At 42.2% G+C, this 17,119-nt stretch overlaps 1 protein-coding gene across 1 annotated transcript; it reads right to left on the bottom strand.

Moving 5' to 3' along the window:
• Positions 1-410: 410 nt before the first annotated feature.
• On the bottom strand, positions 411-15,799 carry LACTBL1 (lactamase beta like 1). Its single transcript, XM_075848910.1, has 6 exons — positions 15,607-15,799; positions 14,803-14,912; positions 14,520-14,677; positions 14,122-14,369; positions 2,416-2,521; positions 411-1,981 (listed from the first exon to the last, which is right to left on the bottom strand). Exons 1-6 carry the CDS (start codon positions 15,797-15,799, stop codon positions 1,003-1,005), a joined length of 1,794 nt encoding a protein of 597 aa, XP_075705025.1. The 3' UTR covers positions 411-1,002.
• Between the last annotated feature and the right edge of the window lie 1,320 nt (positions 15,800-17,119).

Below are 17,119 nucleotides of genomic sequence, written 5' to 3'. Positions count from 1 at the left end.
TTCTTTTCCTTTCGTGTCATTCTTTTCTGAGTTCACAGTCGGCAGAGCTGGAGAACATTAGACGCCATTCCTTCACAGTCGGCAGAGCTGGAGAACATTAGACGCCATTCCTTCACAGTCGGCAGAGCTGGAGAACATTAGACGCCATTCCTTCACAGTCGGCAGAGCTGGAGAACATTAGACGCCATTCCTTCACAGTCGGCAGAGCTGGAGAACATTAGACGCCATTCCTTCACAGTCGGCAGAGCTGGAGAACATTAGACGCCATTCCTTCACAGTCGGCAGAGCTGGAGAACATTAGACGCCATTCCTTCGCAGTCGGCAGAGCTGGAGAACATAAGACGTCATTCCTTCACAGTCGGCAGAGCTGGAGAACATTAGACGCCATTCCTTCACAGTCGGCAGAGCTGGAGAACATTAGACGTCATTCCTTCACAGTCGGCAGAGCTGGAGAACATTAGACGCCATTCCTTCACAGTCGGCAGAGCTGGAGAACATAAGACGTCATTCCTTCACAGTCGGCAGAGCTGGAGAACATTAGACGTCATTCCTTCACAGTCGGCAGAGCTGGAGAACATTAGACGTCATTCCTTCGCAGTCGGCAGAGCTGGAGAACATAAGACGTCATTCCTTCACAGTCGGCAGAGCTGGAGAACATTAGACGTCATTCCTTCGCAGTCGGCAGAGCTGGAGAACATTAGACGCCATTCCTTCACAGTCGGCAGAGCTGGAGAACATTAGACGTCATTCCTTCACAGTCGGCAGAGCTGGAGAACATTAGACGCCATTCCTTCGCAGTCGGCAGAGCTGGAGAACATAAGACGTCATTCCTTCATCGTCTCTCGCCTTCGCCCAGTAACGTTGTTTTATTGTCCATATTTTTGAGAAGGTCCCGGGTCCTGATGGTGCGCGCTCAGAGGTTAGAGTTCATCAGTCCACAGGACTCTCCGTCCCACCCTGTCATGGTCTCTCATATAAGCAGATTCACGCCCTGGTGGTCTATCATTGGTAGAACACGGGCTTATAATGGATGCGCAGGACGTTGTAGGTGTTCAGACCTGGAGCATCAAATCCAGGAGACAGTCCCTGAGGATCGTAGGGGTAGAAGTTAAAGAGCTGCCGGTCCTGAGTTTCTAGTGAGACGGCCGCGGACCCCAAGTGCAGGATGCAGGGGAACTCCTTGTCAAACACGACCTGCAGGACCCTCTCCTCCAAGTAGTGGAGTCGAATGGTCCGATAACTCTCCGGGATCAGCTCTTCCATGTGAGGCCCAAATTGCTGCATGGCCAGAACTCCATTGGCTCCGACCTTAATCTCATAAAAGGTCAGATTTGCATAGGTGTAAAATCCAAGGTAAGGAGCGGGGTCCGGAGCCGGGCGCAGTCTCTTCTCCGCTTCCCTGAACGCCTTCTCCATGGCTGGAATCAGATAGTTATAGGTCTCCGCAATGATGTCTCCTCCTGGAGGTCTCGTCCCGGACATGAGGACAGTGAAGCTCACGTGGAGCTTAGGAATCATGGAGAACGTGGCGGAGTACCCATCCAAGTCGCCATCTTTGCGGATGACGTCATAACCGAACTGCTCGTTCACCTCCCAGGGGGTTCCGGTTTTATTAGCAAAGTAATTAGTAGAGCACCTGAAGAGCGGCGTGAGCATGGTTCTCAACGTGTCCGGCTCCAGAATCCGGCGGTGGTAGGTTCCCAGCAGCACCATTGCCAGCTTGGCCAGGTCCGCTGCTGTGGAATACATTTGACCCGATGGGCGATACCAGCCCAAGTCATATAGTGGCGCCACCTCACCACTGCCATAGAAGCCAACAGCCATCTGCGAGAGGATCGGGGTGGTGAAGTCAAACCCTGTGTCTTCCATGCCAAGACGGTCCAAGATGTTGTCTGCCACCCAGCGTTGGTACTCCCCTTCCGATGTGTGTTCAGCCAAAACGTGGGCAAGCAAGGAAAATGCCAGGTTACTATAATGACACCTGAAACGAGAGATGAGCAGCGCTGGTGACTGGTGACTCGGCCGCATCTCGCGCTCAGGAACTTACGTCATTTCACGGGGAAATATTACAATTTAAAAACTAAGAGTAAAACCATTTTCTTGGGAATAATTGTCCTTTTGGGGATCTTTGTGGGCACCTTGTCGGGACCCTCTGCCAGGTGACTTACTCCTTTTATATGTGGGGCACAATGGTAAACTGATGTCACTGAGGGGGTGCGGTGATGTCATCAGTCCTGGGAGATACCACTGGACACAAATGGGAAGGTAAGACGTGTGGGGGATCAGACGGTCAGGGGTGCGGCGGCATCGGTCGGGTATGTGAGTGGATCTAAGAGGGCGAGGTGCACATTGTGCCCAAATAAAGCTGTGGAGGTCTATATAATAATGGGGAGCCCCTGCACTCATCTCCCCTACCTGGTACCAGGATCTGCCACCAAGACGTCATCACGGAGAAGGTCAATGGCCTCCTGAGTGGTCCCTCTCCAGAGAAGATTTGTTGAGCGCAGTCGCCGTGGGAGTCCTGAGAAAACAAGATAGTCCTCAAAGTCCAGAGGTCCATGATCGAGGGGAGAGATCAGGCCCCCGACCCATCAGTAAGGGCTATGCTACATGGGTGACGGTCCCTGACGCTTCCTTATTTGTCCTTATACAGTCGCCATATTTTGGACTAAAACCTCAACTTTTTAGCACCATTTGAATTTTTTTGTTCCCAGTTTCTGTGCTGATAATAAAGCTCCAAATCCACTGCGGATACAGGAAACACCGGGGGGGCACCGGGGGCGCCGCTACTTATTATGGAGTTTAATGAGAAACGGTCAGTGACCCCGGGGAGCGGATACAGGATCTTTATGAGATCCCCCCTCTTTCCGATCATCTCCCCCTCTACACCCTCCAGTGACCCCGGGGAGCGGATACCGGATCTTTATGTGATCCCCTTACCTATCAGGGAGCTTATATGCTCTGTCACATTTAGGGGGGTCTATTGTTTTCTACTACAGGGATGAGATGATAAGCAGTTGTGTATGTAATCCCCCCCTGCAGCTTGTCAGGATATTTGGCGGCTCTATAACTGGTCTATATTACTGGTCTCTATTACTGGTCTCTATTACTGGTCTATATTACTGGTCTATATTACTGGTCTATATTACTGGTCTCTATTACTGGCCTATATTACTGGTCTCTATTACTGGTCTATATTACTGGTCTATATTACTGGTCTCTATTACTGGTCTCTATTACTGGCCTATATTACTGGTCTCTATTACTGGCCTATATTACTGCTCTATATTACTGGTCTATATTACTGGTCTATATTACTGGTCTATATTACTGGTCTCTATTACTGGCCTATATTACTGGTCTATATTACTGGTCTATATTACTGGTCTCTATTACTGGTCTCTATTACTGGCCTATATTACTGGTCTCTATTACTGGCCTATATTACTGCTCTATATTACTGGTCTATATTACTGGTCTATATTACTGGTCTATATTACTGGTCTCTATTACTGGCCTATATTACTGGTCTATATTACTGGTCTATATTACTGGTCTCTATTACTGGCCTATATTACTGGTCTCTATTACTGGTCTATATTACTGATCTCTATTATTGGTCTATATTACTGGTCTCTATTACTGGCCTATATTACTGGTCTCTATTACTGGTCTCTATTACTGGTCTCTATTACTGGTCTATATTACTGATCTCTATTATTGGTCTATATTACTGGTCTATATTACTGGTCTATATTACTGGTCTATATTACTGGTCTATATTACTGGTCTATATTACTGGTCTATATTACTGGTCTATATTACTGGTCTATATTACTGGCCTATTACTGATCTCTATTACTGGTCTCTATTACTGGCCTATATTACTGGTCTATATTACTGGTCTATATTACTGGTCTATATTGCTGGTCTATATTACTGATCTCTATTACTGGTCTATATTACTGGTCTATATTACTGGTCTATATTACTGGTCTATATTACTGGTCTATATTACTGGCCTATTACTGATCTCTATTACTGGTCTCTATTACTGGCCTATATTACTGGTCTATATTACTGGTCTATATTACTGGTCTATATTGCTGGTCTATATTACTGATCTCTATTACTGGTCTATATTACTGGCCTATATTACTGGCCTATTACTGGTCTATATTACTGGTCTATATTACTGGTCTATATTACTGGTCTATATTGCTGGTCTATATTACTGGTCTATATTGCTGGTCTATATTACTGGCCTATATTACTGGTCTCTATTACTGGTCTATATTACTGGTCTATATTACTGGTCTATATTGCTGGTCTATATTACTGATCTCTATTACTGGTCTATATTACTGGTCTATATTACTGGCCTATTACTGCTCTATATTACTGGTCTATATTACTGGCCTATTACTGATCTCTATTACTGGTCTCTATTACTGGCCTATATTACTGGTCTCTATTACTGGTCTATATTACTGGTCTATATTACTGGTCTATATTACTGGTCTCTATTACTGGTCTATATTACTGGTCTATATTACTGGTCTATATTACTGGTCTATTACTGGTCTATATTGCTGGTCTATATTACTGGTCTATATTACTGGTCTATTACTGGTCTATATTACTGGTCTATATTACTGGTCTATATTACTGGTCTATTACTGGTCTATATTACTGGTCTATATTACTGGTCTCTATTACTGGTCTATTACTGGTCTATATTACTGGTCTATTACTGGTCTATATTGCTGGTCTATATTACTGGCCTATTACTGCTCTATATTACTGGTCTATATTACTGGCCTATTACTGATCTCTATTACTGGTCTATATTACTGGTCTATATTACTGATCTCTATTACTGGTCTATATTACTGATCTCTATTACTGGCCTATATTACTGGTCTCTATTATTGGTCTATATTACTGGTCTATATTACTGGTCTCTATTACTGGTCTATATTACTGGTCTCTATAACTGGTCTATATTACTGGTCTCTATTACTGGCCTATATTACTGGTCTCTATTACTGGTCTATATTACTGATCTCTATTATTGGTCTATATTACTGGTCTATATTACTGGTCTCTATTACTGGCCTATATTACTGGTCTCTATTACTGGTCTCTATTACTGGTCTCTATTACTGGTCTATATTACTGATCTCTATTATTGGTCTATATTACTGGTCTATATTACTGGTCTCTATTACTGGTCTATATTACTGGTCTATATTACTGGCCTATTACTGATCTCTATTACTGGTCTCTATTACTGGCCTATATTACTGGTCTATATTACTGGTCTATATTACTGGTCTATATTGCTGGTCTATATTACTGATCTCTATTACTGGTCTATATTACTGGCCTATATTACTGGCCTATTACTGGTCTATATTACTGGTCTATATTGCTGGTCTATATTACTGGTCTATATTGCTGGTCTATATTACTGATCTCTATTACTGGTCTATATTACTGGTCTATATTACTGGCCTATTACTGCTCTATATTACTGGTCTATATTACTGGCCTATTACTGATCTCTATTACTGGTCTCTATTACTGGCCTATATTACTGGTCTCTATTACTGGTCTATATTACTGGTCTATATTACTGGTCTATATTACTGGTCTCTATTACTGGTCTATATTACTGGTCTATATTACTGGTCTATATTACTGGTCTATTACTGGTCTATATTGCTGGTCTATATTACTGGTCTATATTACTGGTCTATTACTGGTCTATATTACTGGTCTATATTACTGGTCTATTACTGGTCTATATTACTGGTCTATATTACTGGTCTCTATTACTGGTCTATTACTGGTCTATATTACTGGTCTATTACTGGTCTGTATTGCTGGTCTATATTACTGGCCTATTACTGCTCTATATTACTGGTCTATATTACTGGCCTATTACTGATCTCTATTACTGGTCTATATTACTGGTCTATATTACTGATCTCTATTACTGGTCTATATTACTGGCCTATATTACTGGTCTATATTACTGATCTCTATTACTGGTCTATATTACTGGTCTATATTACTGCTCTATATTACTGGTCTATATTACTGGCCTATATTACTGCTCTATATTACTGGTCTATATTACTGGCCTATTACTGGTCTATATTACTGGTCTATATTACTGGCCTATTACTGGCCTATATTACTGGTCTATATTACTGGCCTATTACTGGTCTATATTACTGGCCTCTATTACTGGTCTCTATTACTGGTCTATATTACTGGTCTCTATTACTGGTCTATATTACTGGTCTATATTACTGGTCTCTATTACTGATCTCTATTACTGGTCTCTATTACTGGTCTATATTACTGGTCTATTACTGGTCTATATTACTGGTCTATATTACTGGTCTATATTACTGGTCTATATTACTGGTCTATATTACCGGTCTATATTACTGCTCTATATTACTGGTCTATATTACTGGTCTATATTACTGGTCTCTATTACTGGTCTCTATTACTGGTCTCTATTACTGGTCTCTATTACTGGCCTATATTACTGCTCTATATTACTGCTCTATATTACTGCTCTATATTACTGGTCTATATTACTGGTCTATTACTGGTCTCTATTACTGGTCTCTATTACTGGTCTCTATTACTGGTCTATATTGCTGGTCTCTATTACTGCTCTATATTACTGCTCTATATTACTGCTCTATATTACTGGTCTATATTACTGGTCTATATTACTGGCCTATATTACTGGTTTATTACTGGTCTATATTACTGGTCTATATTACTGATCTCTATTACTGGTCTATATTACTGCTCTATATTACTGGTCTATATTACTGGTCTATTACTGGTCTCTATTACTGGTCTCTATTACTGGTCTCTATTACTGCTCTATATTACTGGTCTATTACTGGTCTATTACTGGTCTATATTACTGGTCTCTATTACTGGTCTCTATTACTGGTCTATATTACTGGTCTATATTACTGGTCTATTACTGGTCTCTATTACTGGTCTATATTACTGGTCTCTATTACTGGTCTATATTACTGGTCTATATTACTGGTCTATATTACTGGTCTATTACTGGTCTATATTGCTGGTCTATATTACTGGTCTATATTACTGGTCTATTACTGGTCTATATTACTGGTCTATATTACTGGTCTATATTACTGGTCTATTACTGGTCTATATTACTGGTCTATATTACTGGTCTCTATTACTGGTCTATTACTGGTCTATATTACTGGTCTATTACTGGTCTATATTGCTGGTCTATATTACTGGCCTATATTACTGGTCTATATTACTGGTCTCTATTACTGCTCTATATTACTGGTCTATATTACTGGCCTATTACTGATCTCTATTACTGGTCTATATTACTGGTCTATATTACTGATCTCTATTACTGGTCTATATTACTGGTCTATATTACTGGCCTATATTACTGGTCTATATTACTGATCTCTATTACTGGTCTATATTACTGGTCTATATTACTGCTCTATATTACTGGTCTATATTACTGGCCTATATTACTGCTCTATATTACTGGTCTATATTACTGGCCTATTACTGGTCTATATTACTGGTCTATATTACTGGCCTATTACTGGCCTATATTACTGGTCTATATTACTGGCCTATTACTGGTCTATATTACTGGCCTCTATTACTGCTCTATATTACTGATCTCTATTACTGGTCTCTATTACTGGTCTATATTACTGGTCTATATTACTGGTCTCTATTACTGATCTCTATTACTGGTCTCTATTACTGGTCTATATTACTGGTCTATTACTGGTCTATATTACTGGTCTATATTACTGGTCTATATTACTGGTCTATATTACCGGTCTATATTACTGCTCTATATTACTGGTCTATATTACTGGTCTATATTACTGGCCTATATTACTGGTCTATATTACTGGTCTATATTACTGGTCTATATTACTGCTCTATATTACTGGTCTATATTACTGGTCTATTACTGGTCTCTATTACTGGTCTCTATTACTGGTCTCTATTACTGGCCTATATTACTGCTCTATATTACTGCTCTATATTACTGCTCTATATTACTGCTCTATATTACTGGTCTATATTACTGGTCTATTACTGGTCTCTATTACTTGTCTCTATTACTGGTCTCTATTACTTGTCTATATTGCTGGTCTCTATTACTGGTCTATATTACTGCTCTATATTACTTCTCTATATTACTGGTCTATATTACTGGTCTATATTACTGGCCTATATTACTGGTTTATTACTGGTCTATATTACTGGTCTATATTACTGATCTCTATTACTGGTCTATATTACTGCTCTATATTACTGGTCTATATTACTGGTCTATTACTGGTCTCTATTACTGGTCTCTATTACTGGTCTCTATTACTGCTCTATATTACTGGTCTATTACTGGTCTATTACTGGTCTATATTACTGGTCTCTATTACTGGTCTCTATTACTGGTCTATATTACTGGTCTATATTACTGGTCTATTACTGGTCTCTATTACTGGTCTCTATTACTGGTCTATATTACTGGTCTATATTACTGGTCTATATTACTGGTCTATTACTGGTCTATATTACTGGTCTCTATTACTGGTCTATATTACTGGTCTATATTACTGGTCTATTACTGGTCTATATTACTGGTCTATATTACTGCTCTATATTACTGGTCTATTACTGGTCTATATTACTGGTCTCTATTACTGGTCTATATTACTGGTCTATATTACTGGTCTATATTACTGGTCTATATTACTGGTCTCTATTATTGGTCTCTATTACTGGTCTCTATTACTGGTCCAAATTACTGGTCTATATTACTGGTCTCTATTACTGGTCTCTATTACTGGTCTATATTACTGGTCTATATTACTGGTCTATATTACTGGTCTATTACTGGTCTCTATTATTGGTCTCTATTACTGGTCTATATTACTGGTCTCTATTACTGGTCTATATTACTGGTCTCTATTACTGGTCTCTATTACTGGTCTATATTACTGGTCTATATTACTGGTCTATATTACTGGTCTATATTACTGGTCTCTATTATTGGTCTCTATTACTGGTCTATATTACTGGTCTATATTGCTGGTCTATATTGCTGGCCTATTACTGGTCTATATTACTGGTCTATATTACTGGTCTATAGTACTGGTCTATATTACTGGTCTATAGTACTGGTCTATATTACTGGTCTATATTACTGGTCTCTATTATTGGTCTCTATTACTGGTCTCTATTACTGGTCTATATTACTGGTCTATATTGCTGGTCTATATTGCTGGCCTATTACTGGTCTATAGTACTGGTCTATATTACTGGCCTATTACTGGTCTATATTACTGGTCTATATTACTGGTCTATATTACTGGTCTCTATTACTGATCTCTATTACTGGTCTATATTACCGGTCTATATTACTGATCTCTATTACTGGTCTATATTACTGGTCTATATTACTGGTCTATTACTGGTCTATATTACTGGTCTATATTACTGATCTCTATTACTGGTCTATATTACTGGTCTCTATTACTGGTCTATATTACTGGTCTATATTACTGGCCTATTACTGATCTCTATTACTGGTCTCTATTACTGGTCTCTATTACTGGTCTCTATTACTGGTCTCTATTACTGGTTTATTACTGGTCTATATTACTGCTCTATATTACTGATCTATATTACTGGTCTATACTACTGGTCTATATTACTGGTCTCTATTACTGGTCTCTATTACTGGTCTATATTACTGGTTTATTACTGGTCTATATTACTGTTCTATATTACTGGTCTATATTACTGGTCTCTATTACTGGTCTATATTACTGCTCTATATTACTGGTCTATTACTGGTCTATATTACTGGTCTATATTACTGGTCTATATTACTGATCTCTATTACTGATCTCTATTACTGGTCTATATTACTGGTCTATATTACTGGTCTATATTACTGGTCTATTACTGGTCTATATTACTGGTCTATATTACTGGTCTATTACTGGTCTATATTACTGGTCTATTACTGGTCTATATTACTGGTCTATATTACTGGTCTATATTACTGGTCTATATTACTGGTCTATTACTGGTCTATATTACTGGTCTATATTACTGGTCTCTATTACTGGTCTATTACTGGTCTATATTACTGTTCTCTATTACTGATCTCTATTACTGGTCTCTATTACTGGTCTATATTACTGGTCTATATTACTGGTCTCTATTACTGGTCTCTATTACTGCTCTATATTACTGGTCTATTACTGGTCTATATTACTGGTCTATATTACTGGTCTATATTACTGGTCTCTATTACTGGTCTCTATTACTGCTCTATATTACTGGTCTATTACTGGTCTATATTACTGGTCTATATTACTGGTCTATATTACTGGTATATTACTGGTCTATTACTGGTCTATATTACTGGTCTATATTACTGGTCTATATTACTGGTCTATATTACTGGTATATTACTGGTCTCTATTACTGGTCTATTACTGGTCTATTACTGGTCTATTACTGATCTCTATTACTGGTCTATATTACTGGTCTATATTACTGGTCTCTATTACTGATCTCTATTACTGGTCTATATTACTGGCCTATATTACTGGCCTATTACTGGTCTATATTACTGGTCTATATTACTGGTCTATATTACTGGTCTATATTACAGATCTCTATTACTGATCTCTATTACTGGTCTATATTACTGGCCTATTACTGGTCTCTATTACTGGTCTATATTACTGGTCTATATTACTGGTCTCTATTACTGCTCTCTATTACTGCTCTCTATTACTGGCCTATTACTGGTCTATATTACTGGTCTATATTACTGGTCTATTACTGGTCTATATTACTGGTCTATATTACTGGTCTCTATTACTGGTCTATATTACTGGTTTATTACTGGTCTATATTACTGCTCTATATTACTGGTCTATATTACTGGTCTCTATTACTGGTCTATATTACTGGTCTATTACTGGTCTATATTACTGGTCTCTATTACTGGTCTATTACTGGTCTATTACTGGTCTATATTACTGATCTCTATTACTGATCTCTATTACTGGTCTCTATTACCGGTCTATATTACCGGTCTATATTACCGGTCTCTATTACTGATCTATTACTGGTCTATATTGCTGGTCTATATTACTGGTCTATATTACTGGTCTCTATTACTGATCTATTACTGGTCTATATTGCTGGTCTCTATTACTGGTCTATATTACTGGACTATATTACTGGTCTATATTACTGATCTCTATTACTGGTCTATATTACTGGTCTCTATTACTGGTCTATATTACTGGTCTATATTACTGGCCTATTACTGGTCTATATTACTGGTCTATATTACTGGTCTATATTACTGGTCTATATTACTGGTCTATATTATTGGTCTATATTACTGGTGTATATTACTGGTCTCTATTACTGGTCTCTATTACTGGTCTATATTACTGGTCTATATTACTGGTCTATATTACTGGTCTCTATTACTGCTCTATATTACTGGTCTATTACTGGCCTATATTACTGGTCTATATTACTGGTCTATATTACTGGTCTATATTACTGGTCTATATTACTGGTCTATATTACTGGTCTATTACTGGTCTATATTACTGGTCTATTACTGGTCTATATTACTGGTCTCTATTACTGGTCTATATTACTGGTCTCTATTACTGGTCTATATTACTGGCCTATTACTGGTCTATTACTGGTCTATATTACTGGTCTATATTACTGGTCTATTACTGGTCTCTATTACTGGTCTATTACTGGTCTATTACTGGTCTATTACTGGTGTAAAGGATCTGCCAGGCACAGCTTCGGGGTTAACTCCCAGAACTAATCAGTCAGCACCTGAGAATACATCCCTGAGACTGACTCCTGCTTCCACCATTCCGGCTGGCAGGCTTAGGAGTGGGAGAGCCTATCGTAACCTGGCCAGACTCAGCTAGCTCCCGCCCTCGGTCTATTTAAGCCTGCACTTCCTGTCCTTCGGTGCTTGTGATTCTTTCCTTGTGGTTTCCTGGCCCAGCTACAGCTCCTTCTATTTTGTTCCTGCTCCATACAGACCCTGGCTTACCGACTACTCTTCTGCTCTTCGTTTGGTACCTCGCACACTCCTTGCTTGACTCGGCTCGTTCACCACTCTGGTTGCTTACGGTGTTGCCGTGGGCAACGGCCCCTTTTCCTTGCTTGTGTTCCTTTGTATGTTTGTCGTGTTTGTCGTGCACTTACTGAGCGCAGGGACCGCCGCCCAGTTGTACCCCGTCGCCTAGGGCGGGTCGTTGCAAGTAGGCAGGGACAGAGCGGCGGGTAGATTAGGGCTCACTTGTCCGTTTCCCTACCCCCTGCCATTACAACTGGTCTATATTACTGGCCTATATTACTGGTCTCTATTACTGGTCTCTATTACTGGTCTCTATTACTGGTCTCTATTACTGGTCTCTATTACTGGTCTCTATTACTGGTCTCTATTACTGGTTTATTACTGGTCTATATTACTGGTTTATTACTGGTCTATATTACTGGTCTATATTACTGGTCTATATTGCTGGTCTATATTGCTGGTCTATATTACTGGTCTATATTGCTGGTCTATATTGCTGGTCTATATTACTGGTCTATATTACTGGTCTATTACTGGTCTATATTACTGGTCTCTATTACTGGTCTCTATTACTGGTCTATGTTACTGGTCTCTGTTACTGATCTCTATTACTGGTCTATATTACTGGTCTATATTACTGGTCTATATTACTGGTCTCTATTACTGGTCTCTATTACTGGTCTATTACTGGTCTCTATTACTGGTCTATATTACTGGTCTCTATTACTGGTCTATATTACTGGCCTATATTACTGGTCTCTATTACTGATCTCTATTACTGGTCTATATTACTGGTCTATATTACTGGTCTCTATTACTGATCTCTATTACTGATCTCTATTACTGGTCTATATTACTGGTCTATATTACTGGTCTCTATTACTGGTCTATATTACTGGCCTATATTACTGGTCTATTACTGGCCTATATTACTGGTCTATTACTGGTCTATATTACTGGTCTATATTACTGGTCTCTATTACTGGCCTATATTACTGGCCTATATTACTGGCCTATATTACTGGCCTATATTACTGGTCTATATTACTGGTCTATATTACTGATCTCTATTACTGGTCTATTACTGGTCTATATTACTGGCCTATATTACTGGCCTATATTACTGGCCTATATTACTGGTCTCTATTACTGGTCTCTATTACTGGCCTATTACTGGTCTCTATTACTGGCCTATTACTGGTCTATATTGCTGGTCTATATTACTGGTCTATTACTGGTCTATATTACTGGTCTATATTACTGGCCTATTACTGGTCTATATTACTGGTCTATATTACTGGTCTATATTACTGGCCTCTATTACTGATCTCTATTACTGGTCTCTATTACTGGTCTCTATTACTGGCCTCTATTGCTGGTCTATATTACTGGCTTATTACTGGTCTCTATTACCAGCCTCTATTGCTGGTCTATATTACCGGCCTCTATTACTGGCCTCTATTACTGATCTCTATTACTGATCTCTATTACTGGTCTCTATTACTGGTCTATATTACTGGCCTCTATTGCTGGTCTATATTACTGGCTTATTACTGGTCTCTATTACCAGCCTCTATTACCGGCCTCTATTACCGGCCTCTATTACCGGCCTCTATTACCGGCCTCTATTACCGGCCTCTATTACCGGCCTCTATTACCGGCCTCTATTACCGGCCTCTATTACCGGCCTCTATTACCGGTCTGGACTGTGGAGATTTTTGGTCTTCAGACCTGGAGATATTTGCATGTAGACATTTGGATTGGGGTCCCGTATGAACGTTCTGCATCCTGATTGGTTATTTTGAGGCTTTCCTCGGGTCATTCTCTTCTAGTCTTTGTGCATCGGCCTCACTAGTCACTTCATCACCCGGACCCCATAATATTGCTGTGTCCTCCATTATATGTTCGCTGTGTACCTGATAGCTGGCTCGCCATCCTGCGCAGAGTCACCGCCGTGGCTTTAACAGTCTGTGCCCCCTTCTCCATGAACGCTAATCCATCTGCCATGTATCTGTGCTCCAGGTGACGCCGTCTGCCCAGCGGGTTCTTGATAGAGAAGTTGGCAGCGTATCGCTCCAGCGGGTCGTCCAGAGAGTTTAGTTCTCCTTCTTCCCATAACTTGTACATCATGAGTGAAGGGAACAGCTTGGAGATACTGGCGATCCTGGGGGCATGAGGGTCAGAGTCAGAGCTGCGGAGGTCCTCCTAACCCCCCTCCGCAGAGAATTTCACAATTACAGAGATATATCAGGGAAGCTGCTTATGTGCGGGACACAAGTCCAGGACCTCGGGGTATACAGTCGTGGACACTCACCGGTAAATGGTATACTCGTTGGGAACCGTCGAGAAAGGGTCAGATCCGTTCTTCTTCCCAAAGTTCCCGGTCCACAATACGGTGTCGTTATAAGTGACTATGGCGGACATGGCGGGCAGCCCGGGCGTGCGGATCTTATTCCTTAAGAACTTGTCCACCTGTAAAGAGATTCAGGACAAAATCCACTGAAGGTTCTATAATAAGGTGCGGACGGGGCTGGCGCGAGGTCTGAACAGACATCTCTAATGCTGGGGTCCTCATATTTCACAGGGACAAGACTGACCTTCTCTAGAGCCTCCTTCAGGACTGGTATGGGGTGGTCTAAAGACACCGGCTCTGGGTATCTGGGGCACATCTGCACCAAGTCTGGAATAGTCCCCGTCTCCACCTGAGCTGGAAGTCGCCAAGAAACCAAGAATCAGAAATAACATCTATTATATGTGTATAGCGGATATGCTGGGCACCCTGAGCATTACAGACCAATGGGCACCCTGAGCATTAGAAACCCATGGGGCACCCTGAGCATTACAGACCAAGGGGCACCCTGAGCATTACAGACCAAGGGGCACCCTGAGCATTACAGACCAAGGGGCACTCTGAGCTTTAGAGACCAAGGGGCACTCTGAGCATTAGAGACCAAGGGGCACTCTGAGCATTAGAGACCAAAGGGGCACCCTGTGCATTAGAGACCAAAGGGGCACCCTGTGCATTAGAGACCCATGGGGCACCCTGTGCATTAGAGACCCATGGGGTACCCTGAGCATTAGAGACCGGGGGCACCCTGAGCATTACAGACCAAGGGGCACCCTGAGCATTACAGACCAAGGGGCACCCTGAGAATTACAGACCATGGGGTACCCTGAACATTAGAGACCATGGGGCACCCTGAGCATTAGAGACCATGGGGCACCCTGAGCATTAGAGACCATGGGGCACCCTGAGCATTAGAGACCATGGGGCACCCTGAGCATTAGAGACCATGGGGCACCCTGAGCATTAGAGACCATGGGGCACCCTGAACATTAGAGACCATGGGGCACCCTGAGCATTAGAGACCATGGGGCACCCTGAGCACGCGGGTATGTACCTGGCTCCTGTTTGGGCAGTTTATATTGCCAGATGAAGCAGCCGGTCATGGTTATAGAGAGCAGGGAGAGGAGCGTCAGTCCCAGGTGCGTCCACTTGAAGTGAACAGGATTTGTCCGGCTGAGGTCTCTTCTTCTGGAGGGCTGCGGGAGAGAAGAGCGGCTATCACAGACCGGCTTATAATCTACAGTCATGGCCGCGTCCCCACAGATAAGGCTCAGCATTATTATTAGGGTAACACGGGATATTGCGCCCCCTGGTGGCTGAGACATGCAGGGGTCCTAGGGGCCACGGTGTATGGGAGAGAACGTGGTAAAAGGCGCATCCTAGTGAACCGCGCAGAACAAGGGTAGCGATGACTCGGCGCACCTCCGGGGAGCTCTGCACAGATAACACCGGCAGCCACCAACCAAGCGGGATGGGGGAGTGGTGCGGTGACAGCCGCTGCCATGTAATATGCCTGACGGTCACCATTTCCCCCCGGGAGTCTGCGGTGGGCGCTCCATAGTGACAGGCCGGGCCCCTCCTGTAGTCTGTGGTGGGCGCTCCATAGTGACAGGCCGGGCCCCTCCTTGAGTCTGTGGTGGGCGCTCCATAGTGACAGGCCGGGCCCCTCCTGGAGTCTGCGGTGGGCGCTCCATAGTGACAGGCCGGGCCCCTCCTGGAGACAGTCGGAAGCAGCATCGGGGATTTTCTCTAATCCTTAAACCTCATTCACTCCATGGATTTCATCTGCTGTTTAACCCCGAGGTCGCCGGCTCAATATCAACCTCCCAAGTCTAATCCTCAATCATTATCTGCGGCACAGACTGGGGGGGAGGGGGTCCAGTGAGACCTCGGGGGGGGGGGGGAGGGGAGGGGGTCCAGCGAGACCTCAGGGGGGGGGGTAACTCTGCATCTTATTTTCTGCAGGTTTTTAGGGAATCTGGATATAATTAAGTGGGGCTCCCAGGGGCCCGTCCTATGCTAGAGCCATAGAACATCACTGTATGTAAGACCAGGGGTGGAGAAGACCCTCAGAGGTGAGCAGGACCCTAGTTCTCCCCAGATGCTGACAACCCTGCGATCCTTGTCCCCTCCTCTCACCTGGATCGGCAGTCCGTCCATCCCAGCGACCAGCGCTCCGCATCAGCCGGGACCCTCTGATCTGCGGAGGGGAAGAAGCGGTTATATGGGGAGCGGACCGGTCATCTCCGTGGTTCTCATACACAGAGTGCCACGTTACACCGACCCATGATGTCCCAGCAGTTCTCATCTCCAACCAATGACCCGACACCACATAATCTACCCGGAGCCCCCAGATCTGACTAATGCCCACCCCATGGACCCTCTTACCGCCTCCACTGCGGACCTCCTGCAGCTTTTATCCTCCGCTTCTGGATTCCTCTGTGACTATTAATGTTCTAGAATTCTGGTGGAGGTTCTGGAGCTGGAGTTTGGGGTGTGGAGCTGGAGTTTGGGGTGTGGAGCTGGAGTTTGGGGTGTGGAGCTGGAGTTTGGGGTGTGGAGCTGGA

The sequence above is a fragment of the Rhinoderma darwinii genome, unplaced genomic scaffold, assembly GCF_050947455.1.
Source record: "Rhinoderma darwinii isolate aRhiDar2 unplaced genomic scaffold, aRhiDar2.hap1 Scaffold_540, whole genome shotgun sequence".
NCBI classification, from domain to species: domain Eukaryota; kingdom Metazoa; phylum Chordata; class Amphibia; order Anura; family Rhinodermatidae; genus Rhinoderma; species Rhinoderma darwinii.
The sequence above is the reverse complement of the archived record's forward strand: the minus strand, read 5'-3'. Positions and strand labels throughout refer to the sequence as shown.